This window comes from Punica granatum, chromosome 7, assembly GCF_007655135.1.
Source record: "Punica granatum isolate Tunisia-2019 chromosome 7, ASM765513v2, whole genome shotgun sequence".
Lineage (NCBI taxonomy): Eukaryota > Viridiplantae > Streptophyta > Magnoliopsida > Myrtales > Lythraceae > Punica > Punica granatum.
Window position 1 is genome coordinate 2,509,567 of NC_045133.1, and position 25,019 is coordinate 2,534,585.

Consider the following 25,019-nt stretch of genomic DNA (forward strand, 5'->3'; position numbering starts at 1 on the left):
TTGGATGCATTACTATACAGCAACTTGGGGCCAAAACTGGACCACATAACAAACAGACTGTTGCGTGTGTAAAATTTGTCAACAAATTTCTTTTCAAATTGCTTTAGAAAAATTCCTCCAAAAAATCATTAAACAAAAATCCCAACCTCACGTGCAAACCTCATGTGCCCCACAGACACAGGATGTTTTGTTGTCGACGCCGTCCATCCCCATACGATTTGCTTTCCTTCCTTTCTGTACGTATGGATTACATGGCTGTCTTGTCCATTTCTGGAACAGTTCATTTTCTTGATATTCCATGTGCTGCTTTACTAATCACAGAATGTTCCTCATCTCCCGGTATCGCCTTTGGGTCATACAAACAACTGTTTCTTATGGGTGTTGACATGCACTGTGAAGCCCGGATAAAACTGATCTCGTAATTGTCGATCGACTCTTGCTGCCGATGCCTCGAACTAATGCATACGAACCTAATTAACATTGTCAAGGCCCCATTGGAGAGAAATATCTTGTACGCTTTCATGATATCGTAAAAATCTCAAGAAATATATTTAGCTTACTGATGAAGACACGGTCGTCAATTTCCTGATTAAAGAATATTACCATTGTGATGACAAGAATCGATCATGTTATCTCTTCTTTTCATGGGACTGTGCACTCCTGCAAAACCCTAGCGAATCCGGCTTTCTAGATATGGACTTCTTTTGCAGCTAAGGTCGCTTTGCGACGCCCTATAAACCCTTTTGCGGTTGTTATATCATGTCGAATTATGAACTCTGATAATTTGGGGACCGAAGAAGAGAGAAAAAAAAAAGAAAAATAGAAATTGAGAAACCCATCTCTATAAATAAATATTCTCAGACGCAACTCGTCAAATCCAACTAAAAGCTAGCAAAGGAATTAATGAATGCACATACCCTTCAATCTCCAACACCTTCTCCATGCATTGATTGTACTTTTGCTTGATTCATTGTATGGTGAGTTCCCTAGGTGAGAAATCAATGATCTCTTCCCTTTTCTTGGGATTTTTTCCTTATTGAATATATTAATGTATATATTATATTTCAAAATCAACAAATATTTTCTTATAATTTCGCGAGATGTCCTTCGTTTTATTAGCTGAAAATAATTTATTCTCGGATTTTTGCTTGCATTGATCACGAAATGCTCAAGAAAGGAGTATTAATACAGTGGCATAAAATACCAGCTCATGCTTAAGAGAATTTGAGTTCAATTCTCATTCATAAAATTTATGTGCCATTTTAATTCGCATTACTTCTAAGGTTAGGTCAGCTTCTCTTTTTTTATCGGTAAATATATAATAATTTCTATTAAAAAAGTACTAAGAAAGTGCAAATACATGTATTATGAAATGCTTCAATAGATTAGTGAATATTTTGGTCTTCTTTGGCCAAACTCAAGATGGCCTGGAAATTCATTGTAAGAATAAGCTCTTAAACAAATGGACCTCCAATTATATTTTGAACTCCTAAAGCTGAAAGAAAAGAACCCATAATTAAAGTAATTAACAACTTCTGCTTATCAAAAAAGAAAAATTAATTAACAACCTCGGCATCGATTCCCATTTAGTTCTAAAAAAAAAAAAAAGAGTACTCTAGGTGAGTTTCCATCTTTATATAATCTCAGTTACGAAGAAAATATTCAAATAACCAAAAACTCGTCTTGTCCCTCTCTACTTCCTCTTGCCCATCTGAAACTTCCAGTTCTTCCTCACCTTGCTACCCGTCTCGCTCCGATCGGCTTCCTCCTTCGCTGGTCTCCTCCTTTCGTCGCCTCTACTCCTCTTAGAAACCTCCTCCTGGACCTGGGAGGCCTTCTTGTGTCTGGAGCTACACTCACCACCCCTCGGCACATTCAGTTCCCGGTAATAGCTTGGACCCGAGGACGCGTCGGAAGCCATGGAATCATCGGTCTCTTCGTCTTCCTGATGACCATTCTTGTTCTTATTGTTGCCACTACCGTCTTCATCATCGCCTTCATCTTCTTCATCTTCTTCGTCGATCGACTTGCTAGTATTCCCATCGTCGTCGTCGTCGTCATCGTCATGCGCGGGTGACCCGATGTACATTGTCCACCCGGACTCACTACTGTGGCAATCTTCATTTTCTTGAGCAGACTCCATGTTTATATGATTGTATGTAGAGAGAGAAGAGAGGCTTAGGTAGCTGAACATGGAAAACACTCGAGTTCTTAAATAGGAAACCCTTTTGGAAAAAAAAAAAAAACTTTGATTACTAAATGTGATTTTATTTTTCTTGTTTTTGTCTGACAAGAAAAGCTAGACATTCCAGAGGGACAGAGCAGACATCCCCTTTCTCAATATCTCAGAAAGTTACATTATTGTTATTGTAGAAAGAATTTTAAAAAATAAAATGGAAAAGAAACAAAGACAAGGTATTATATTTGTTTGGAGTAAATAGATAATTTTGTCCATGACTTTCATAAGTTATTTTAATTTCGTCCCTGATTTATTTTTTACATCAATTTTGTTCCTGATTTTGTACTTTTGCATCAATTTCGTCCCTGCTACATCAAATTAAACCTCAACTTTGCACGGTTACATCAATTTAATCCATGACTTTCGCAACACAAGTCCCTGAGTTTTGACATTACATCAAATCGATCACTGGTTACATAGGGACATATAACGTTACTATTCTATTAAATTTGTTAAGAAATAGAACTGATGTAACGCTTGGACAAATTGATGTTACCCTAAATTATCATATTTTTCCTATGTATTCTCTCTCTCTCTCTCTCTCTCTCTCTCTCTCTCTCTCTCTCTCTCCTCTCCCCCCCCCCCCCCCCTTCTCTTTTGTTCCACAGTCCCACTTCAAATGACTTTCCTCTCATTTGTCTTCCTCTTCCTCATCGAATTCCCTTCGGCGAATCACTCTAATTCTTTAAAAAGCTAGTTTCCTCGGAGTTTCAGAGACAAGATGAAACCTCTGTAGAACTGGAGATTCATGTTTCAAGTCTCTCGAGACCCAAAAACCCAAAAACTTCCATTTATTTCAAAAAATACGTTAAATACTTATATTTCTAGAAAAATTCCAAAAAATTATTGAAAATAGAAAATTGAAATGCAAATTCTTAGGCGCAAAAATCAATAAAAATGGAGATCGAAGCGTGTCACGCGAGCCTCCCGAAGTTGTTGGGCGTCACAAGCACGAACAGCATTGGACAGCCTATCGGGCCAACTCTGGTATAGTGTTTCTATCTCCACAGGACTCGGATTTCTATGTTCTAGGTGTTTGTGGAAACCTCAAATAACATGCTACAATTTAGAATCAAACGGAAGTGAAAAATATGGAGAAAAAAGGTCGAAAAATTAGCTCGAATCCTCTAGTTCATCATGTTTGCAACTGACTTTAGAATGCGATATTTTTCAAACAGTTCAACCGAATTCGATTCTGTAAGATCCTGTAACATATTACTGATTTAAGCAATGAAATTATATAGCAATTCAGGTCAAATAACATAGCTACAACAATCTATCATTAACACCTTCGAGCTTTCTCTTTCTAGAACCTAACGAGCTACACCTCAGCTTCCGGAGTTGATGGTCACCCCGTCGCCCACCCCCCCAAAATCAGTCAGATTAAAGGTAGTCGCCCTCAGCCTCGAAAACGGACGGGCTGCAACATGTGAGATTTATGTCGAAGAAAAAGAATGAGAAGGAGATGAGGAAGAAGAAGAGTAAACAAAGACAAATGAGTTAAAAAAAAAAGTCATGGGTTAATTTGATGTAGCACAAGGATCAAATTAATGTAACATTTTTCACCATTTAATACCGTCAGCATTAATACTTAACGGCATGGACCAAATTGATGTGGCATGGGATCAAATTGATGTCGTATTGGAACTTGATCAATGCAATCACCCCATAGAAGGGCCAAACTGTAGCACTAACTGATGTAACTGTGGAAAGTCATGAATTAAATTGATGTAACCGTGCAAAGTCGATTACCAATTTGATGTAATAGGGACGAAATTGATGTAAAAGTGTAAAGTCGGGGACGAAATTGATATAAAAAATAAGTCAGGGACGAAATTAAAATAATTTGTGAAAGTCAGGGGCGAAATCGTCTATTTACTCTATTTGTTTGTCTAATGGCAAAAAGGACAAAATCCAACCACTTACATATAAAGTCAGAAGATGACAGCTAGAGAAGTGAGAAGCTGTCAAAGAAAGCGATCAAGGACACCGCAAATACCGTCCAGTGGCATATAATTTCGTCTGCAATTAAAAGATCTCGAATTTAAGTTTAAAGATGAAATTTTCGTACGTCTTTATTTTCTTTACTTTTCTTTTACAACCTCTTTTGAGGGAAAAAAAAAAAGCAACGATTGCTCTAATCTTTTCGTTTTCCACTCTTTTTCTTTCCCTCTAATTTTCTACTTTTGTTGTAACCACTATAATTACCTGTAACTTTCCAATTGGTTTAATAATATCCATGGGGATCAATGTCTTCTGAGTTGTGAATGATACTAAGTTGCAGAAAAGCTGGCCTCTGCATTGATAGAATGGGGAATTCCGCGAGGAAGATCGATAATGTCACGAATGAATTTAGGGGAATAAAATGAAAAATTAGGGACAAGAATAGGAAAATAGCATAAAGTTTTGAAGACCAAATCAGTGCGTATCCCCAAGAAATATGAAAAAGGGTAGTTTTTACTGTAAAGTAGAGTGCTTGAATTTGAAACACTACAAGAAAGTAAGGTTTTAGCTTCCAAAAAGATAGTCACAAAATGTGAAAATATGGTCACTGTATGTATCAGTGACCAAAACTAATTTTGTCACTAGCCGGTCATTAGAAGCCTTGTGGCTAAAATGTATTTGTGATCAAACTAAAATAACTATCACTGAATGGATTAGTGGCTAAAAACCTTATAATCACTAAAACTTCATATAAGTGAAAATTGTGACCAATCATGAGCACCTTAATGACTGGATTGGGAAGTCAGAGTAAATTTCTATTTGTCGTAAAGAATTTTGGCTACGATAGCACAAAAAAGCAATGCATTACTTGAACGAAATTCTGGACCGTATTTTATAGCCTCGAGAAATGACAGACATGTATGCAAATAATATTAATAACATTTAAGAGTATAAAGGATATTATTTCAATATCTTGATTAATTACATGGAAATTCAACAAGTATACTGAATCTTCCAATACAAAGGAAAAAAAAAACACTGAGAATGATTAGTTACACAAGAATTTAAAAAGCATGCACAATAATCCTAAAATACAAAAAGATCCAGTAACAAGATGTGAAAGAATATGAATAAAATTTCCTGTGTATATTTCCCCATCCTCATTATGCGTATGTCCTGCATTACAAATTAAATTATTAGAAACAAAAATGGTGTTGTATATAAAAGTCTCTCTCTAACAATGATAATTTTATTGGTGGGAAAGGTTCTCATATACACAAGCTCAGAAGGAATACTTGAATACAAGTATATGCATGAATGATTATACCATGCTTCCAGAAACTAGTAAATAAAAGTATAGAAAAAAGATAAAATTAAATATTGTTGGGTTATAGATGTTCACTTACTAAAATAACACATCAATTAAAATTCTTCCAAGACCTGTTATTTATTGTTTGATCCATTTGCTAGAATCATAAAAAACTATGAGCTGAATATTGAGTATTCTTACCTTCGAGGCTTGTCATTGCTTTCTCAACTATACAGTAAAATTTCTACGCCTATATCAAGGGAAAAAAATTCCCTTAAATTGAATTGTGATATACATAATGCCGAAAGCAAATGCCCAAAGGAAATGACCTCTTAACTCACTAATTAATTACTTATCAGCAACATACCCCAACAGCTAGCATTCCAATGTATATATATCTAAGCAGAACTATAGATGTATTAGATAGAATATTCCAAAAGAATAATACATTTGAAAAAGGATACGCGTATAATTAATTACCAGTAAGGAGCGAATGTATTCTTGCTCAAAATTCAATGTGTTTCCGGATTCAACTTGAAGGAGAGATATGCCTTTGAAAAACCAGGATATCAATAATTAAGTTCCATCAGAAGCAACAGATCGCCAAACAAACAACAAGTATTGAACCTCATAGCAGATCCGAGGAGCAGCGACTCTGAATGGACGACTTAATGGAGTTGATGATTTTTCCGTTCAAACCCATCTCTGGTCGCTCGTTGTTGAATGAGCGTAAACTACCAATCGAATAGAATTTGAGCGTTAAACTAGATAACTACATAAAATCATAGAATAAATAGAGGAAGAAGTGTACTGTTATTTTTCCCTTATAAAATGACAGTTAGTTTTGAACATGTAGATTCTAATAAGATATTGAGAAATTTTAGAGAAACACTAATAAAGTGGGAGAAATTTTAGGAAGGATTTCTGAAAGATCTCTCCTCATTATTATTATCCGTTTAAAAAACTTTAATCATGGCAGCTAGTTTTGAAAGTGTAAATTCTGATCAGATATGGAGAAATTATTGGGAAGCACTTAGAAAAATGAGAGATATTTTAGGCAGGGGTATTAAGATATCTCTTTTCATTATTATCCATTACCGAAAAAAAGAGGACAAGATAACCGGGAAAAAAACTAATTGAGAAATCAAGAAATTTTCAGTATCAAAACCGAAGTATACTATAAGTAGCATAATTTACGCACTGATAGGGATCTTCTATGGCTCTTCAGGTGAGATTACATGCCTTGCTTATTACTTTACTTGTGGGCAGCCAATAACAATTTGAGACCATAAACTTTATATTTGGCTCGTATTTTTAATTGTTGAAGTGGGCAAAGGTGTTAACATATTCATTTCTTAATTAGTAGATAGCGTATTTACTTACTTATAATGTAGGTAGAGCAAAAAATAGAGCGAATTGGAATTTTCTAATATAGGTCAGGTTGATTCAATTTTTACTAGCCTAATATGATCTTAGATTAAGTTGTCGCATATTCACACTAGCTAATTATATAGTTTAATGAGTCGGCTTATTTACTATAAATATAGGTCGCGAACCTAGCCCAAAGGAGATTGGGGTTAAGGTGGAGCAAATGTATCCACCCGGTCGACAGTTCGAATTTTCTTGGGGTCATCGAAGTGCATTTAGCGCATTTACGCGCTTCGTGTATTATTGGGGGTACACAGAGCCCCGAGAATTAGTCGGGTAAAGCATCAACAATCCGAGTTAGCCAAAAAAGAAAAAGTAAGAAAGTCGTAAACCTGAGGTGAATGTGTCCCTTTAAGTGGCGATAAATACAAAATAATAATCACTATTGTCATCGGTGACCGATATCGATCTCGTCACTAAAATAATGTTTGGCGCCGTATTTTATGAGATTTAGAAACAACTTTTGGGTGACTATTCCATGTTTAGTCACAAACGAAGTAGTGACTATATTAAACTTGTCACTAAATCTTGTGACATCAGTGACTGTTTTCCAATTTAATCACTAAATATAGGACATTTAATGACTACCTACACTATAGTCACCTAGAAGCCATCGCTAAAAACATGTTTTCTTGTAGTGAAAGAACCTGTTGAGTTGGTTTGGTTCTCAATGGTTTCACCTTCATTACTTACTTCTCCTGCACTTGTCATTAATATGAAAACATACCCTTTAATGCATTGGACAGAGATATGAACTTCATTCGTCTATAAAACTTACATATATATCTAGCGTATATAGATCTCACCCTCCTTCATCCCGACGCCAAGACCCATTAATTTTCGAGAAATGTCCAGGCATGCCTCATTTACTGTGTCTCACAAGATATTACCGGTTTCAAAGTCTGTGAAAGCAGACTAGAGGGATTATATGGATAAGATCTATGCATCTTTCCTTGTTTCAAGGCTCGGAGTTTCTCAACAATAGGTCAATTTCAAGGAAAATATGACCTGGAGATCAAATGCAAAGAGATTGGTCATTTGTATCATATAATGGACCCAAAACCATGGACGGTTGAAGGTTTCAAATTGGGTTATTATCGTGCATCCAGTTAACCATCGCAATAGCATTTATCACTGTTGAAATACGAAAAAGAATCTTTTTACGGCCGATCTATTTATATTTTCACAATATATATTAACTAATTCTTGACGTTGTCATTGAGAAGTGGCTGCCCCAGCTTTTAATTTTGCATGTGGGAAAAGACAGAAATCCAACTGGAGCTTGTTTATTGGTTTTGGAGATTAGGGGGGGAAGGGGACTATCGTGTGTATGAGAGGGAAAACCTGTCAAACTGTGTCTCCTCCTGATGTTTATGTCTGCCCTCTCATTTGCATGCCTCTGTCTCCTTATTGACATCATCTGAGAAGAACACTTTTGTCTTAGCTCCAACATTAAATATTTTATGTTTTATAATTTCTTAACTATCATACATGATATTGAATTGTTCACATCTAAAATCTTGAAAAAGTGAAATAATATTGTGCAAAATTGCACAAACAATAAGGATTTGGGGCTTTTATGTTAATTGACTTAATATTTGTTTTGGATTATGAAACTTTGAGACTGTGAAACAGAGGGCCAATCCAACGATATCAGAGAATGTGATACTTATTGCACAGTGAATTAGAAGTTGTCATTGTTGGTGAACTACGCTGTTTGTGAACAGACTATAGTTGTAATGCTAGCGTTGTAGATTCTACATAGTAATAATAAGATCCATTTAACCTTGTTTAGCTACAATAGGAGTAACTATTTCAAGACCCATTAAAAACATCTTGTCAGCGGGGTAAGCCGATACATAAATAGGATTGACAATATCTCGTAATGTGATTGAAAATTTGCTTTGCAGTGAGATGGAATGGAGTAATAGTAGTGATCGGATAGATATCTTCCCTGAATTAAATTCCCCCAGATGATAATGAAGCACAACTTTCAACATGAAATGACATTCTTCTTTCCCCTCTTTTTTACAGCTCATTGAATTTCTCCTTTTGTCAAAAATAATTAATTATCTGTGATAAATTGTACAGTCTCACACGAAAGATCGGCTAAGTACGTAAATGCTTTTATGTCAGGAAAATTTAATGGATCTTTCCATCGATAGAAGGTATCTGAGAAAAAATATAAAACAAAGATAATGTAATGTTGCAATTAAACATTTTATGTACGAACAGTAAAAAAATTATATTTTGTACCAATTTGGTAACATAAAGTGCTCAAAATTTGAACTTCGACCATAAATAATAAAAATGATTTTCCTACATACATATGTATTAACAACACCGTTCGACTGAAATGTCATATAAGAGGAGTCACGTCATATATCGTTATAATGAGAATAACATGCATAAATTACAGCGTGAATTTAACGTGCTCTAATTTTTCAATTTTTTTTACCCCATTAAGACATAAATTTAAATTGTCTTGATCTACATCTAGTCCCTTTTATTTAATTAATTTGTTGGATTGCAGGTAAAAAATTCAATGAGAAAAGATGAAAAATAGAGTTAATTAACAAAAAGAAGTAGGCAATGGGCATACCTTGTCCCCTTATTCCTAAGCACAAATTTGGTTTTTCCCCACTCCGTAAATTTTCATCCTCACAATTAAATTATTTATTTATACACATATATGTACGTATATATATGTTTGCTCCCTGGCAATTAATTAGGCCCCATCACCATCAGTTTGTTCTTGCTGCCTGTCATGGATAAACCATCAAAGTATTAAAGAAATTTGGCTTTATTGACTTCAAAAAAAAGACTCACGGTTTTTTCTTAGCCAATTGCTTTTTCAGAATTTAAAACATAATTGTTGTAAGATATGCCACACAGTAGTGGGATCCCTCGGTTTTGGTTGAAGTTTCATTTCAAATGATAGTACAAATAGGAATCTACATGAAACTCGATTCGTGTGTTCTTGATCCGCATCTTACAAAAACGAGAAAAACCTGACGTTGACCGAATGGGTATCTATTTTTATTGTTTAATATAATATGATAAGGATTGACAGTGTGGAAGAATAAGAACTTTATCAGAAATTCAGAAAGATAATAGATGGGATCACTAATCTAGATCTCTTTTAACTTTTTTTTTAACTTTATTAGCACTGTTCATTGGAAAATGTTGAAAAGATTTTGAAATATAGAGGACTAATAATGGGTAGGATTTGCGCATGTAGATTGGCTGGAGAGAGTACTAGGAGCAAATTTCGTCAAAAAGTGTGCTCCCTTCGTTTTTTATTTTGGATTTCCTCTAATTTTCCCTTTTTTTTTTGTTTTCTATGAGCAAGATTTTAGATTCGAACCTTCTGAATATAGAAAATTTACGATGAAAATTTTTTATCCATGAATGAATCGACCCGGCTCGACTAAATTAATTGAACCTTATTAGGTTTTCGTATTACCAGAGTTCACACCGAAAAAAATTATGAATTCCATTCGACCAAGCAAAGCATTTAGAGTTTTTCATTTTTTCTATTATAAATGTGATAAATCTACCTAATATAATGATTTACACCCATTGTTATCAGAACCGGACCGGACCGGCCGGTTCGACCGGTCGGACCGAGAACCGGCACCATGTCCGATCCGGTTCGCCTAAAAACCGAAATGGCAGCTTTGAACCGTCGAACCCATTGAACCGGCCGATTTTAAGCAAAATTTCATTAAACTGGCCGGTTCTATGAGTTTTTATGGGTTTCCTATTTAATATAAAAATTGGTTGGTTGTGTAAAAATTTGAACTCATGACCTCTTACTTCTCATATTAGCATACTACCAACCAAGCCACCACCACTTTTTTGTTCTTTTAACTCTACTTTTAAGTACTTATTAAAATAAAATATTTATTTTGAAGTAAGAAATATTAAATATATAGATACTTTCTTATACTATTATTATATTTCTTTAAAATCATCATACTTTTATCTTAATTATCATAATTTTTTTAATAATATGAATATTTATTTTATTTTAAATAAACGAGCGGTCCGACCCATCAAACCCCCGGTTGGACCCATAAACCCATGACCCCGTATCCCTTCCGGTTCATCATCCGGTCCGGTTCTGATAACACTACACCTTTTTTTATTTTTTTAAGTTAGCAAAGCATTTAGACTTCAGTCAACGGCTCGCGTAGCATGATTGGAAACGTGAGTAAGAAAATCTCTTTTCTTGATTTTCTGGTTCTTTTTTTTCTCTTTTGTCTTTTGTGGGATGCACGCGCCCGGTGTATTATTAAATAATAATAAATTATTAGGGCGGCAGATCCTAATTAATCTAGACTAGTATTATCTTGTGATTTGCATGGATTTTTTTCAAGTATTTTGTTAATAAATTTTTTATTAGAATTTACAGATGTAAGTTGTAAATCTTTATTCCGCATGGTAAGATATCAAAAAATGGATTTGAATCGATTTTGTTAATAAACTGAATAATTTTACGGTGCATAGAACTATTTATGGATAGTATGCCGTATGTATATGTCCATGAAATGCATAAGTAATATGGCACTGAATATTAATTTAAAAAATATTCATAAGATCAGGCATCTGTGGAACTTGAGGAAGAATCTTGCCGATTATATTATGGCAAATTTATGTCTTATTATATAAGTGATCAATTCCTGATGTCATAACTATTATTTTATTTCCGAAAATTTTATTTTTAGTTATAAACAGAATTTTTGTTAGTTTCAAAGAAAACATTTAAAAATGAATAAAGGCACGTTTATCACTCCAAATTCTATCAATTGTATACTAGTCAACAATTACTGTACATGTACACATACATTTCAAATTAACTGATACTCATAATAATATGTTTCGTATATATAAGTCGTGCATGGTTGACTGTCTAACTAAACAAAAAAGTATTTCTAAACAACTGATGTTTCATTGGTTTTTATTAATTGCTTATTAGAATTTGCTAAGATCTTAGGTCATGTTTGGATTCAAGAACAAAAAAATTTAACTTTAACTTTAATTTTAACTCAACACACTACACAATAAAAACACACATTTCCCAAGTCAAAAATTTTAACTTCAACTTTAACTCAACACATTACACAACAAAAACACTCGTTTCCCAAGTCAAATTTATAATCACATCTCATTTGTCATTTTCCACGATCAAAATCAAAATCAAAATCAAAGTTACTTTAACTCTGAATCCAAACGCACCTTAAAGCTCCGTTTGATTTTATAGTGTGTTTAGTTTTAGAGTTGAGTTGAGTTGAATTTTGATTTTAATTGGATTGTAATGATTGTATTGTTGAATTATGAGAAAAAATGTGAAAAAGTAATGAATAATTGATAAAATTTAGTATTAAAAATTGAATTTAGTATAATAGAGTTGTATATGGATTTATGTATGGGCCCACTTTTTTTACTTTGAAGAGTTGATTTTTGTTGTGTAGTGAGTAGAGTTAAAGTTAGATTTAAAATTTTATGGTACGTTTGGTTTCAAAGTTAAAATAACTTTGATTTTGATTGTGGAAAAAGACAAATGATTATGTAGTGTATTGAGTTAAAGTTAAAAGTAAAATTTTTGACTTGGGAAATGTGTATTTTTGTTGTGTAGTGTGTTGAGTTAAAGTTAAAGTTAAAATTTTTGTAATTTTAATTGCGAAACTAAATGGAGCAAATTAAAATCTCATTATGAAACCAAACAGAGCATATAATCAAAATTCTAAAATTTTAACTCTAACTTTAACTTTACTCACTAAAAAACAAAAATTAACAACACAATTATTATTTTTTCATTTTTCTTCAATTTTTTAACCATTCAATTCAATTTTTAATACTAAATTCTCTCAACTATCAATTACTTTTTTCACAAATTAACAACATAATCATTACTTTATCTCAACTATTCATTACTTTTTAACACTTTTTCTCATAATTCAACAATACAATTATTACAACCCAATTAAAATCAAAACTCAACTCTACTTAACTCTAAAACTAAACACACTAGGATTTTCAAGAGGAGAGTTTGCTAGTGACTTTGTCAGAGGAAGATCGAGATATTTTGAATTGATTGCACTTTTTTTAAAAAAAATTAGAAGAGCACAAAAATGATTTCTTAATTGGTTCGGGGTGTTTTTGCTGAAAAACATGGAAGATTTTTGTCTATTGATGGACTGCCCCAACCAAGAAAGTTACTCCTCGGTTACCCTTGAAAGTTCCAAGAGGTTTATGTCATTAGCTTTCGCAAAAAGGAAGAGGCAGTCCGCAAAAAGTAAGCGAGTGAAAATTGGACTTCCTTGAGATTAGGCATGTTTGATTTTAAAATTAAGTAAAGTTGAGTTTTGATTTTAATTGGATTGTAATGATTGTATTTATTAAATTATAAGAAAAAGTATGAAAAAATAATGAATAGTTGAGAGAATTTAGTATAAAAAATTGGAAAAAAGTAATAATTGTGTTGTTGACTTTTATTGTGTAATAAGTATAGTTAAAATCATAGTTAAAATTTTAAAAATCAACCCTAAAACCAAACGGGATATAAAAGTTTTATCGATAAAATAGCAATTTGTAAATGATTTTTCATGATAAATGGTGAAATAATATAACAATTAGTAATAAGCTCATATTACAACTTTGATAAATTTTAAAAGCCCCAAAATGTTCATTTAGAAAATATTAATTTATGATTACGGAAAGAAATCCTCTCAATAGATAGAATAGTTACTCGATGTAGAGTTATTTTAGAAATCCAATAAGCATTATAAAAATATCGTATGTTCACCAAAAAAGAAAAATAATATGGTACAACTTGATTAAAAAGCCATTTCTATTTTCTATTGCAATTTTTCGCAAGTAAATTACCTTGTAGATAACAAATATTAATAAATTAAACTCAATATGACAACCAATATTTCAAGATTTATTACAACATACGAAAAATTAAGAGATGGGAGAATACCTTAAACATACTAAACAATCTTTTAAACTGTGGCAAAGATTCTTCCTGATAAATCCATTCAGCTGATAGTGCTTTATAAATCCTACAATTCAAATAAGAATATACAAAAAGCTAACAAAATTAATTTAAATAAACCAATTTTAAACAGTTCAGCAAAAATAAACTTCTAAACAAAAATATAGTCGGCTTCCAAAGTGATATCAAAACTTGTTGGCGTTGGTTCCATCTTCGTCCTTGCTTCTTATACATAGATTTTTTACTTAAATGTCTTGTAAATTTTCCAAAATAATTATATTCCATTGAAAGATAAATCATAAGAAAAACCTAACTCTTTTCAATTTTCCAAATTAAAGTTTTATAACTTGTTTGGATCATAGATTGAGGAGGCTTATGGAAGATTATTAATATTTTTATACAAATTTGTATTATAATCTTTCATAACCCACTCTTCCATACCTCTCCCTAATCCCCAATCCAGACGACCTATCAATTTGCCCAGAACCTTTCCATCCAAATTAACTTACTTTCCACTTGGGCTTCGAGGCATTTGTCAACACATTTATTTTTTACCGAAATTTAATGATTTTACAATTAACAAAGATACCTATTATTTCAAAATAACTTAATTACTTTCATGTGGAATGTGAACGCACGTCATCAATACTAAATATTGATTATACTATATATTCATAAACCTCCATTGTAACCCGGAAAAAAATAAGTTAGTTTTCACTAATTACTATAATATGTATAATTGTAGTAATTATCAAAATTGCATCTATTTAACTTTTTGACTAATTTTCAGTTAATCAATTCAAGAATGAGATGTTGGGTTTAGGTTATAATAGGCATTTAATAGTGTTATTATCTGTTGTCTATTACGCAATTTTACTATGTAACTAGTCATTTTGTCCTGTGTATTGTCTGGATTCGTTTTCATAAATTTTTATGTCATTTTTATTGTAATTATTTACATTTTAAAAGCACTAATTTTCTTATAAACATAATAATATTTTCGAGTATTAATTTTAATATTTAGAACAAAAATCTTCAATAATTTATTACAAATTGGAGTAAGTTAATTATTATAATAATAATTTGAAATTAATTGTTTCAATTAGCACGCATCATATATTTGAGTTATTTATTAATTAGATGTTAGACTAAAAATATGTTTTACCCTTTTTCAAACAATATGCATCATATATTTAAGTTTTATCTTTTATTTTAAATGTTATCTTTTATAGGATTATCATTTTTTTCGTAAGTTCTTTATATGATCAATTAGATTTCTTTGTAGATTATATCTTTAGCATTGTATATGTTCATTTCAACATGCTTATATATAATTTCTTATAGCAACAATTATAATTTTTTGAGCACATATTTTCAATGATTTATTTTAAGTGTTATACAATATTAATTATTAAAATTAGACTAACTTTAATTGATTCAATAAATATTTTACAATGATCTTAGGTAGTATGCATTGTATATATTTATTCAATAGCTTGTCTTAGACGTATTCATATTATATTATTATTTTTAGTATTTAATTTTTATTATAAGTTCATACATTATAATAACAATCTTATAATATAAATTAGATTAATGTTCAAATAAATGTTTATCGTTAGTGTACTTTTTTGTCACTTACTTTTTGAAGTTGGGTTTTTCTAACAAGTCGAGATTATATTAACTTTTAATAAAATGATTTTAACATGATTAAATCAATTATATTAACCTTTTTGCTATTTAATTATTTTGTTTCACTAATAATAGGTCATTATTGTTATAGGAGTCAAATTTACTTTTATATATGGATATATGCATATAATATCTTATACTTATATATTTTTTATATTATTATTTTAAAAAAGGATCGATTTTTTAACTATCACCTTATTTATACAATGTTATTGAAAAATTAAAAGTACTCGTTATTCTAAATTTAAATTTGAATCAAATACAATCTAGAATAAAATAGAGGAGTTAAAAGGCAACATTGTCCACTTAATATTATTCCCCTCTCTCTTTTTTCTCATGCATCAACCTCAACTTATTTTGCTCTTCCATTCTTATCTTGTGTTTTTCTTACTCTTTAATATTTTCTTCCTCTTCCAAGTTGATCCATCCTTGAGTATATTGGAAAAGATCATTATAGTTGGAGTGCAGTACACGTGGGAAGGCTGCGTTACCCACAGGTAAATTTCTAGTATAGATTGAAGAAAATTTGCGCAATCTTTATTTTTTATCTAATTTATGATCACTTTTACCCAAAAAAAAAAAGAAAAAAGGATCACATTATTGCTCCTTCTCAATTTCTTTTCCTTAATCCTTTATTCTCTTTAATATGCAATTCTACTTCATTTGGTTAGAGAAACCACTCATTAGTTCCATGAAATATAGTTGTTTTCAAATTATTTGGTATAATTAATTTTTGGAGGATGTTAGATTATTTGTAGTAATATGTATCGTGGCTAGTTACATTGGGCATACATTTGACGTGGAACAAGCACGTAAGTGGCGCGACATATTATCCCTATCCCGGCTTAGCAAGCAGGAGATATAAATACAACTCGGTCTTTAGTATAATTCTCTGATATATGAAGTAATAAGTAATGAATCGCATATGCCGAGAAGGTTTCAGTGGATTTTTCTACCTTCAACACGCCTCCATGCCAAATTCTGATCAAAGCCTGGTTCATGGAATTTGAAAAATATGGTTGCATATACCAGCATGGCAAATTTTCAAGAGCATTGTTTTCGGTCGATATGAAAATTTTGAATTTTGTTCAGCTTAAAAGACGCGGCTTTATTAAAATTATAAAATTATGAGATACTATTATTGGAAAGATGATTCATGGAGTGCTTGCAAGATTGGACCGACTAATCACATCTCGATCGAGGATGATCACGTCGGTCAAAAAAAAAAAAAAAAGCTCATACAATAGTCGGATTCGAGAATTTTCCAAGTTTGCCTCAGAGATAAGGAGAGACATTCTAAGTTCACAATGTTTCAGTTCTATCCATAATCTGCTCACTTTCCATCTACTTGCTTTTGTACAATCAAACAACTTTCCATCCCGTTCATTCTTATCCGTCGGAGCAACGAGATTGTTTTTACACGCGTAGCGCAGCCCATAAACGTGCCTAAAGAAAGCGGCCTTTGAGAGGGAGCATGAGGTCACGATTCCTGGGACTGGATGAAGAATATATGATCTCTTGTTTCGCGCGAAAGATTTCTAGTGGCTTAGATCACTGCAGCAGTCACAGCTTAACAGAAAAGAGCTCATCACTGGAGAGCGCTTTCTTCAGCAAGTGGAGGTAAAAAAAAAAAAAAAACGGCACGAGCCAATTGGCATTCAGGAAGAGATACTTAGAGTGCAAGTATCATACTGAGCTCTCGAGCAAGAACCGAAACAAAAGCCGCAAGTTTTTTGGGCCCGAAAAGCGTGAGCGAAGAAATCAGATGCTTTCAGTAGTAAAAGAAGGTATATGCCATTTTTTGATTTCTTGACTTATATGGCTACTCTCCCTTTCTCTTGCCTATGGCTTGGCTTTGCCTTTAGCTTTGCCTTTTCACTTACTCTTGATGATGAATATCTTTTTTTCTGGTCAGGAAAGTGTAAAGTTCCGATTTACCGTGGAATATCTGGAAATTTTTAACGTGCTCGCTCTTCTGCTGGATTTTTATCCACTGACTCGAGAATTTCCTTTACTGCAATGAAAGACGCCGGCTCGGAAACAACTGTGTAAAGTCGAATGGGGGGGAGATGAAATGTGTGAAAGATTCGACGCCGAGATAATGAAAATGAATGGCTTCCTCTACTCTCTGGACCGATATTATGAATCTTCAGCCTCTTCTGGCGCTGGAACTTTTTTCTAGCTAATCTTCCAATACTTTTCCGGTTATGGTACTTAACTTAGTCTAGGGAGGGCAGAGGGAATCGGTTTCCCAGAACGTTCAGTTAGTAGTAGTTGTTATCAAGCGTGTATTGATTAAAGACTGTCCAGATTTAGAATATATCGACGGAAAGATGCGATCGTTTGCTTCGTAAATGGAAAGGGAAAGGCCTAATAGGCCTCACTGCACGTTTCCATCGAACCGATGCTTCGGGCAAAAGAGCTCTTCCCACTGTGTGGCGAACTTTCCAGGTTATTCTCTCGTGAATCTCCTTTTGCAGCAAAAGGCTCACTAAGGAGTGGTCCAATTTTCCGAAAATCAGACCTAGCCTAAGATTCTTCACTCATTAATTCTTGTCAAAGCGAACCTTGGCGAATTACTCGTACGTTTTTATCCCCCTCCTGATGGGATTTTATTAAATGGAGAAGAAATCTCTTGGCCGAGAATTGAAACACATAAGAATAAAGAGGTTCACAAAGTGGAACAATTAAAATGGAAACACAATCAACATATAAAACTGTCACTTGATATTTCTAATATTTATTGATCAATCTAGAGTTTCTACTGCTGCTTCCTGAAGTAAAGATCATAACATGAGATGTATGGCGACTGCAAGATTTTCAAAACCGAGCGATTTCCTCGGCTGTTTCACCAGCATGCAACCATCAAAACAGATTGCAGCCATACTCATCCAATGAGAACATCTGATCCACTTCGAGTTCAATATCCAGTTTACTTGCGAATCGGCCTTTGACCCGAGGGCGGCTTTCTGCATAGGCCTTTCTTGACGCGTAGCGGACTTTCTTTTCATATTTCCTCGCTTTCTTCTTCTCTTTGTACCTTAACACTTTTGCTTCCCTGTTCATCATCTGGCATGGAATCATTGGTGGGCCCGCCAAGAAGATCTGAGAGTTGCCCATCAGAGGCATAGCATAAGAATTCGAGATAGTGATTGTAGCCGGCTTCTGTGAAATTCTGGTGACTGATTCAGGAACCTACGACGGAATCAGGAGAACAGGAGGGTGACCAAAGAATCGGAAAGATTATAAAAGGAAGTTGAAAAGTTGAACTCCCGGCAAGAGTTGCTGGTGGTTAAAAACTAACTGTTTGCTGACTCGACAAGCTGTTGATGAAAGCATCCTTCCCGAGATCGTATTCCTGCTGCTTGGGCTCCTTCAAACACCTAGAATTATCCCAATAGTTGGAGTGGTCTGGAGGTTGATACTCAGGGCACAAGTTTTCATCTGCAAGATCACAAACCTGTCTCATTTACCTATAATCATTTCTCGATCCTGTGGTTGAGTAACCGATTTTCCCAAGAGCTGAATCCGGTAAAAAACGGGGCGGCGCAGACAAAATAATAACAAACCGAACAGAAGCTGTGCTCCGCCACCACATTAAGTGTTAAGGCAACCGATTTTCGGTAAAGCTTAAGCAGGTGGGAAGGTGCACCGACAGTGTATATCAACCCAGGACTTAACACTGCCCTAGTGTGCAAGTCGGGCTTGACATTTACAAACAGATCAAGTTATTAATAACTGAAAACAAAGGCAAAATATGTATTGTTGGAAGAAGTTTGGCGGGACACGAGAACGAAACCTGTTATGTCATGCTGTGTAACTGATTGTCAACGTATTTACGTGAAAAATTTTAAACTACCTGGAATAGCAGGATCAAGCAACAACCAGGAATCAGTCTCGTCATCATTAATCTCCTCGCAAGCCTCTTGGCCTAAATAGCCGCCGCCAAAGTCGAACAGTGTGTCTGCGTGCTCGTTTTGGTCCGAGGCAACACAGGGGACGGACTTCACTGGGACCCTCACATGCCTCTGGGCCAGTACGTTTGCTGAGTGGATCTCATCGTCACAACTCCTGCACAGGAAGGCTGCATCAGCCTCGCAGATGAGATCTGCAGGAGCCTTCTCGCATGAGTTGCACACCCACACACGCTCGTGCTGCTCAGGGCCTGCAGAGCTGATCGAGTGAACGCGCTGATCACAGAGGATGCAGAAGTAGGCTGAATGGTCGTGGCAGTAGAATATGCGTGCCCCTGCTTTGCATAGATCGCATGACCAGCAGCTGCTAATGCCCAGAAGGTTTACCGTCTCCATTTCCGACTCTTGTTCAATATTTACTACTCGCCATACTGTGGACTGAGAGTGAGGAGTATTTGGAGCTCGCGCTTTCTAGCTATTGGGGACTATGCCGTGTTGGCAGATATAAGCGGGATTGCAGAAAATGCAGTATATGATGCAGTGTGCTGTAAAAGTGTAAAAGCAAGTTTGATTCCCAGGTGCAGGGTAGACCAAACGACCAGGACAGATTCAGGTCATGTTACAGCCTGGTACTCCTTCATCGTGTGATTGCGATAGACTAGCGAGTGGGGCCCGCACTGTAAACTCAAATCGAACTGCAGAGATAAGATTACAGCAAACAGAAACAAACTGCAATTTTTGCTTCCATGGTCTTAAGCACCGACCTAAAAGACTGTTCCTTCAACTGTATGACCAAAATAATGGATATTATTGGCTACAGAACAGAAACTGTCTTGGAATTATGGTTATTCTGTTATATCCCAACTCGGTTCATCTTCAGTAGTAAGCGTGGACTGAGTGTTTGAAGCCGTATAAAGCATAACTGCATCGTTCAATCAAATACCTACCCTCACCGAACTTACCCCGTTATCAGATGTATACAAAAAAGATCCTGATGTAGATCAAGTATAGAAATCAATTTAACTTATATTTAACCACAGGGAATCCATTAATGGACATAATAAATAGTCAATGAATACATTCGGTATAAATATTCATATCTAAGATCAACCGCAACGCCAAGACAAAGGTACATCGGCAGTAAACCCATATCTAAGATCTACGGGTAGAGCGACATTGACAAAAAAAGAAGAGCAACTTCCCGAAATATTTGATATGGAAGCTCTATTGCTATCGCAACCTCTCGTCTCAAAGAGGAAAGGAGAAGCATTAAGAAAAAAATTCAAGCATTTGTTTCTTCTGATGAGTTCACATATACAAGTCATTTGGAGAACTTTGAGATGAGCTTGTCGACGTGAATGATAACATCCTCTATACAGGGACGAATTGCAGGCTGAGGCTGGAGCATCCATGTCACAAACTGATGCAGTGCTTCTGGGTATGGAGGATTGGGCCCTGCTGGCCATTTGATCTGGGCATTCATGATGGCCAGTTGCAGGCTCCCACCTGACTCTCCTAGTGCATACTCAAAAGGAGAAAACCCATACCTAAAAGAATGCGAGTGATCAGCATAAACTAAATGATACTAGAGCACATCCTCATTTATAATCACCCTTTTTCTTGTTTATTTTCCTCAACATAATTCAGATCTAGTCGGATAAGTCCTGCATTGCACGTGAAAGAAGTATTGTAGAACAAAAAGTACCGTGACATGAGAATACAGAGACAGATGGTTCATTAGTTAAACCCAATCACTTCCATAAGAGTCATGCAAGCAGTTGTTCATTCAGACTCTATGACCTCTAAAGCAAAAGAGAGAGGATGATGAGCTTTCTCACATTATTGCATATAAAGTGCAGCCCAATGACCATATGTCGGTTCTCTCATCAATGTCAGCATGGCTGGGGCAATCCCACAGTTCAGGAGCTCGGAAAGGTGCTGAACAATGCTCCGCTGCCCACTCCTAATGAAGACAATCAAAACTGCCATGAGGGCCATAAAAATATGCGATTGCAAATATAGAAGAGAAAAATTCAAAGAGAGATTTCCCTCCCTCAATTACCAACCAAAAGTTAATAATTAAAGAAAGAGTGAATGAAGAACCTGCAACTGAAGAGCTTCCGAGCGAGAGCGAATTTCCCTCCTTGCACGGCGGGCGCTCCCAAAGTCCATTAATATTGCCAGGGGAGATTGCCCTTTCCTCTGTGTTATGAGTACGTTCCCAGGCTTAACATCATTGTGAGCATAAGGCGGCTCCAAACTATGCATATGCTTCAACCCTGCACATAGCTGAAGGACCATCTCTCCGAGTTAGACCACATTAGTTACTGAAAGGCAAGGGGACATTAGGGGCAACCTTTTCTCCAGAGACAATACGTCGATTTCTGGAGCTGTTCTTAAAATTTTTGCTTTAGGAGCACTTTTTTTCAAAATGTTTTAGAATAGCCTCTTACATTCACTCAATTTGTCACAATCGTGAAAGAAAGAAAAATCCTTGCAGTGGCTCTCAGGCAAAAGGAAGTGTTATGAAGGAGAGAACAGATCAGCTGTCATTCCCCACCTGGTGAAATATTTGGAGGACATCAGAGGTTGAATAAAACTCCTTTTTTGCTTTCATGACTTTTGCATTATCAAATAAGGTGCCATCGAGATGAACTGGAAACAATAAGTATGCTTCATGATTCCAATTTCCTTCTTGACCACCCTAGCCAGTAAAATGAAGAATCAAGATACTATAATAACACAGATATCTGAAAGATATGACAAGGATAAGAAACCGATTAAAGAGAATAATGTGTAGAATAAAACCAAAATGATGGGGAATGTTCAGAAAGTTCTATTGGCACAAGGATATGAATATATGCCAATAAATAAAGATGGCATATTTAACGGAAAAGGAAGAACAGGGCATTCCTCTTCAAGAGCTGAAGAAAAACCATGGAGGGAAAATCACCTTAATAGCAATGATAGCATGATCGAGGAGTGGCAGCAGATTGGGGTGATTAAAAAGGGATGAGACGCGGATCTCCTCCCTCACCAATTCCAACTGCTCAGCATTCTGAATGAGTACTTTCTTGACTGCATAAGTGCCATCATCTGCGTAATAGAGATCATGTTGTCATCAATATAACTACTGTCCAAATTAAGGATCCCTATAATACTTAATCGAGTTCCGCATCATAGAAAAATAAAAGCCACCTTCTGAAGACAACCAAGACACTGGAATCTACATCCTCAAACAGGGAAGCCGGACCAAGAAGAGAACATACTCAACCGAGACGATGCAACCTCTCCATTGCAAAATCGCCTAATAATAAAGTAACTGAACTTAATAATAACAACAGGCCTAATCAGAGAGAAGTTATATTGGACCCTATTGATTGAGTTCCGAATCTCAGCTGCCAATAAAACCAATAATGGAACAGCCCAAAATTCAATACATTGGAGGGGAATTGAAAAGGAGGACCATCTCATTTCGGTGAAAACCTAGAAACGGGATGACATGAACTCAGATTTTTATTTATTATTATTTTTTTTCGGTGGGAGACATGAACTCAGATTTTGTATCGACGAACAATCCGGTAATGGCACATTATAATGCAAGGGCAGGGTATTGAGATCCTAATTCAGTTCTATTGAATGTGAACAAGAAATTGAGAAGCTTGACAATTAGACAAACATGGGATCGCACATTCCATCATCTCAGACGAGCAATCGGATTCACAACACAAGAAAAGCAGCCCACATCACAAAATCTCAAGAAAAGTGATGGAAGATTGGATCTGTTCCTGGGTGACCTGAGAGGTGGGATTGGTCCTTGACTTTCTTGGCGAGCCCTCCACCGCCGGAGACGGAGGAGGTGTCGGCGACCACTTCCTTGACCAGGTAGACGTAAGCGAACCCACCTTCGCCGAGCTGCCTCAGGATCCTGAACCTGTTCTCGTTGATCCACACGTCCCCTCCGCCATTGACGGCGTCGTACAGCGCGTTCAGTCCCGAGAACGAGCAGCCCATCTCTCAGCTCAGCTCAGCTCGCCACCCGCAACCACAAAGCTCCGACCTTTCTCCGAGACCTCTGCGCGCGGAACTGTTTCAAGATTCCTAATTTCTCATCAACCCCAAAAAGGGATCTTGAAACTCTGCGAGCCGATGCTTCAATGGCGGATGAATTGTGGGATCTGAATTCCGATGCTTATATATGGGAGTTTGCTTGCAAGTTTTGGGCATATTGGATCACTCAAATCAGAAACGACCGCACGGCCTGCGATTCACTCCCCCGGTCTGCGACTAGCAAAATTCGGAGTGGACGAAGCAAAAATTACATCTCGTATCCTTAAGGTTACACTTTTTTTATTTACCCCATCCTTCATAAATCATGCTGCACACTTCAACCTTTAAGTTCGGATTTCAAATCTATCCCACCATTAAAATCTATCTATTTCCGACGAAAAATCTGGCGTGGTGTATAACGGTGCTGATGTGGACACGTTGTTAGCCCCTTCTATGTAGGTTGCGTTGAAGAATTCATCGAGCCAATTTCGAACTAACCGTTCTCATAGCTCGAGCCATCACTTTGCGAGTTCTTGGATGCTACAGAAACCTCGTATATAGGACTATTTGTTATAAATGAGTTTCGAGTCAAAAAAAAAAAGAGACAAATATATGCCGTTAAAATTGATTTTCGTTATGCAAGTTTGAAATTTCGAAAAGTTATATCTCTCAAACCGTATAGCAAAATTATAAGCCGTCAATTGATGCAGCTTCTTTGTGACATGAGAAATTTGACCATGAAGTTTTATGATCGAGAACAACCCTAATGGAATTCGCTATTAATGAAGAGTTCATAGAAAAAAATTCGAACTTACATTTCTCATCGCTTCGGCAGACAATTTACGAATTATTGGACATTATGGAAATCTCATACATAGGACTATAGGTTAGAAGTAAGTTTTGAGTCAAAAAAAAAAAAAGAAATGAGCTATAGAAATGTTGTTGAAATTTGGTTTTCGTCATGTAAGTTTAAAAATTCGAAGAGCTATATCTCTCAAACTATAAAATGAAATTACGAGCTGTCGATTGCTACAATTTCCTTACAACATGAGGAATCTGATTAGGTAAATTTTTTTGGGCTACAAATGATTCTGATGGAATTCTCCATTAATGAGCTCTCGAGTTTTCTCTCTAATGGCGAATTCCATTAGAGTCATTCTCGTGTTAGAAAATTCTAGATTATGTGGCATAATATGATAAATATTGTGCGTATAATTACAAAATATGCAATTATCTAATTTAAGATATTTACGTAATTATCCTAATAGCAAATTAAATCTCATATGTTCATTCGGTTACTTGATGGACGTACGGGATTAAAGATCGATAGATATGAATTGGTCCTCTCCCTACTCATTCAGGATACACGCCGAAATATACCATCAAAAGTATGCGTAACACGAGAGGGTGTTAAAGGGAGAGTTATTCGTCCGGAGAAAG

The 25,019-nt window shown here is 35.2% G+C and overlaps 3 protein-coding genes across 6 annotated transcripts; all 3 read right to left on the bottom strand.

Annotated features, from left to right (window-relative positions):
* Positions 1-1,401: 1,401 nt before the first annotated feature.
* Positions 1,402-2,315, bottom strand: LOC116214990 (rRNA biogenesis protein rrp36). Its single transcript, XM_031550537.1, has one exon. It carries the CDS (start codon positions 2,192-2,194, stop codon positions 1,694-1,696), a length of 501 nt encoding a protein of 166 aa, XP_031406397.1. The 5' UTR covers positions 2,195-2,315; the 3' UTR covers positions 1,402-1,693.
* A 16,007-nt stretch (positions 2,316-18,322) lies between these two features.
* LOC116213171 (zinc finger protein CONSTANS-like) lies at positions 18,323-20,067 on the bottom strand. The gene is made up of 3 exons (XM_031548018.1): positions 19,475-20,067; positions 18,920-19,059; positions 18,323-18,810 (listed from the first exon to the last, which is right to left on the bottom strand). The coding sequence occupies exons 1-3, from the start codon at positions 19,923-19,925 to the stop codon at positions 18,481-18,483; spliced, it is 921 nt and encodes a 306-aa protein (XP_031403878.1). The 5' UTR covers positions 19,926-20,067; the 3' UTR covers positions 18,323-18,480.
* A 489-nt stretch (positions 20,068-20,556) lies between these two features.
* On the bottom strand, positions 20,557-23,740 carry LOC116215309 (serine/threonine-protein kinase 16). Of its 4 annotated transcripts, none has more exons than XM_031550963.1 (6): positions 23,318-23,736; positions 22,483-22,625; positions 22,090-22,233; positions 21,633-21,818; positions 21,368-21,492; positions 20,557-21,076 (listed from the first exon to the last, which is right to left on the bottom strand). In XM_031550963.1, exons 1-6 carry the CDS (start codon positions 23,541-23,543, stop codon positions 20,851-20,853), a joined length of 1,050 nt encoding a protein of 349 aa, XP_031406823.1. In that variant the 5' UTR covers positions 23,544-23,736; the 3' UTR covers positions 20,557-20,850. The 4 variants fall into 4 exon arrangements, with proteins under 4 accessions (XP_031406823.1, XP_031406824.1, XP_031406825.1 ...); XM_031550964.1 differs by having other exon boundaries at positions 23,327-23,732; XM_031550965.1 differs by lacking the exon at positions 22,090-22,233 and having other exon boundaries at positions 23,318-23,740.
* Between the last annotated feature and the right edge of the window lie 1,279 nt (positions 23,741-25,019).

What these genes read in the sequence shown, in the direction of transcription:
- LOC116213171 (XM_031548018.1), bottom strand. Translation starts at nt 19,925, where the DNA reads ATGGAGACGGTAAACCTTCTGGGCATTAGCAGCTGCTGGTCATGCGAT. An exon ending in GCTTGATCCTGCTATTCCAG is followed by an intron (nt 19,060 to 19,474) that starts GTAGTTTAAAAT and finishes GTGATCTTGCAG; the next exon opens with ATGAAAACTTGTGCCCTGAG. An exon ending in GCTTGTCGAGTCAGCAAACA is followed by an intron (nt 18,811 to 18,919) that starts GTTAGTTTTTAA and finishes ATTCCGTCGTAG; the next exon opens with GTTCCTGAATCAGTCACCAG.
- LOC116215309 (XM_031550963.1), bottom strand. Translation starts at nt 23,543, where the DNA reads ATGGGCTGCTCGTTCTCGGGACTGAACGCGCTGTACGACGCCGTCAAT. An exon ending in ATGCTATCATTGCTATTAAG is followed by an intron (nt 22,234 to 22,482) that starts GTGATTTTCCCT and finishes TTTACTGGCTAG; the next exon opens with GGTGGTCAAGAAGGAAATTG. An exon ending in TGCACTTTATATGCAATAAT is followed by an intron (nt 21,077 to 21,367) that starts GTGAGAAAGCTC and finishes GCATTCTTTTAG; the next exon opens with GTATGGGTTTTCTCCTTTTG.
- LOC116214990 (XM_031550537.1), bottom strand. Translation starts at nt 2,194, where the DNA reads ATGTTCAGCTACCTAAGCCTCTCTTCTCTCTCTACATACAATCATATA.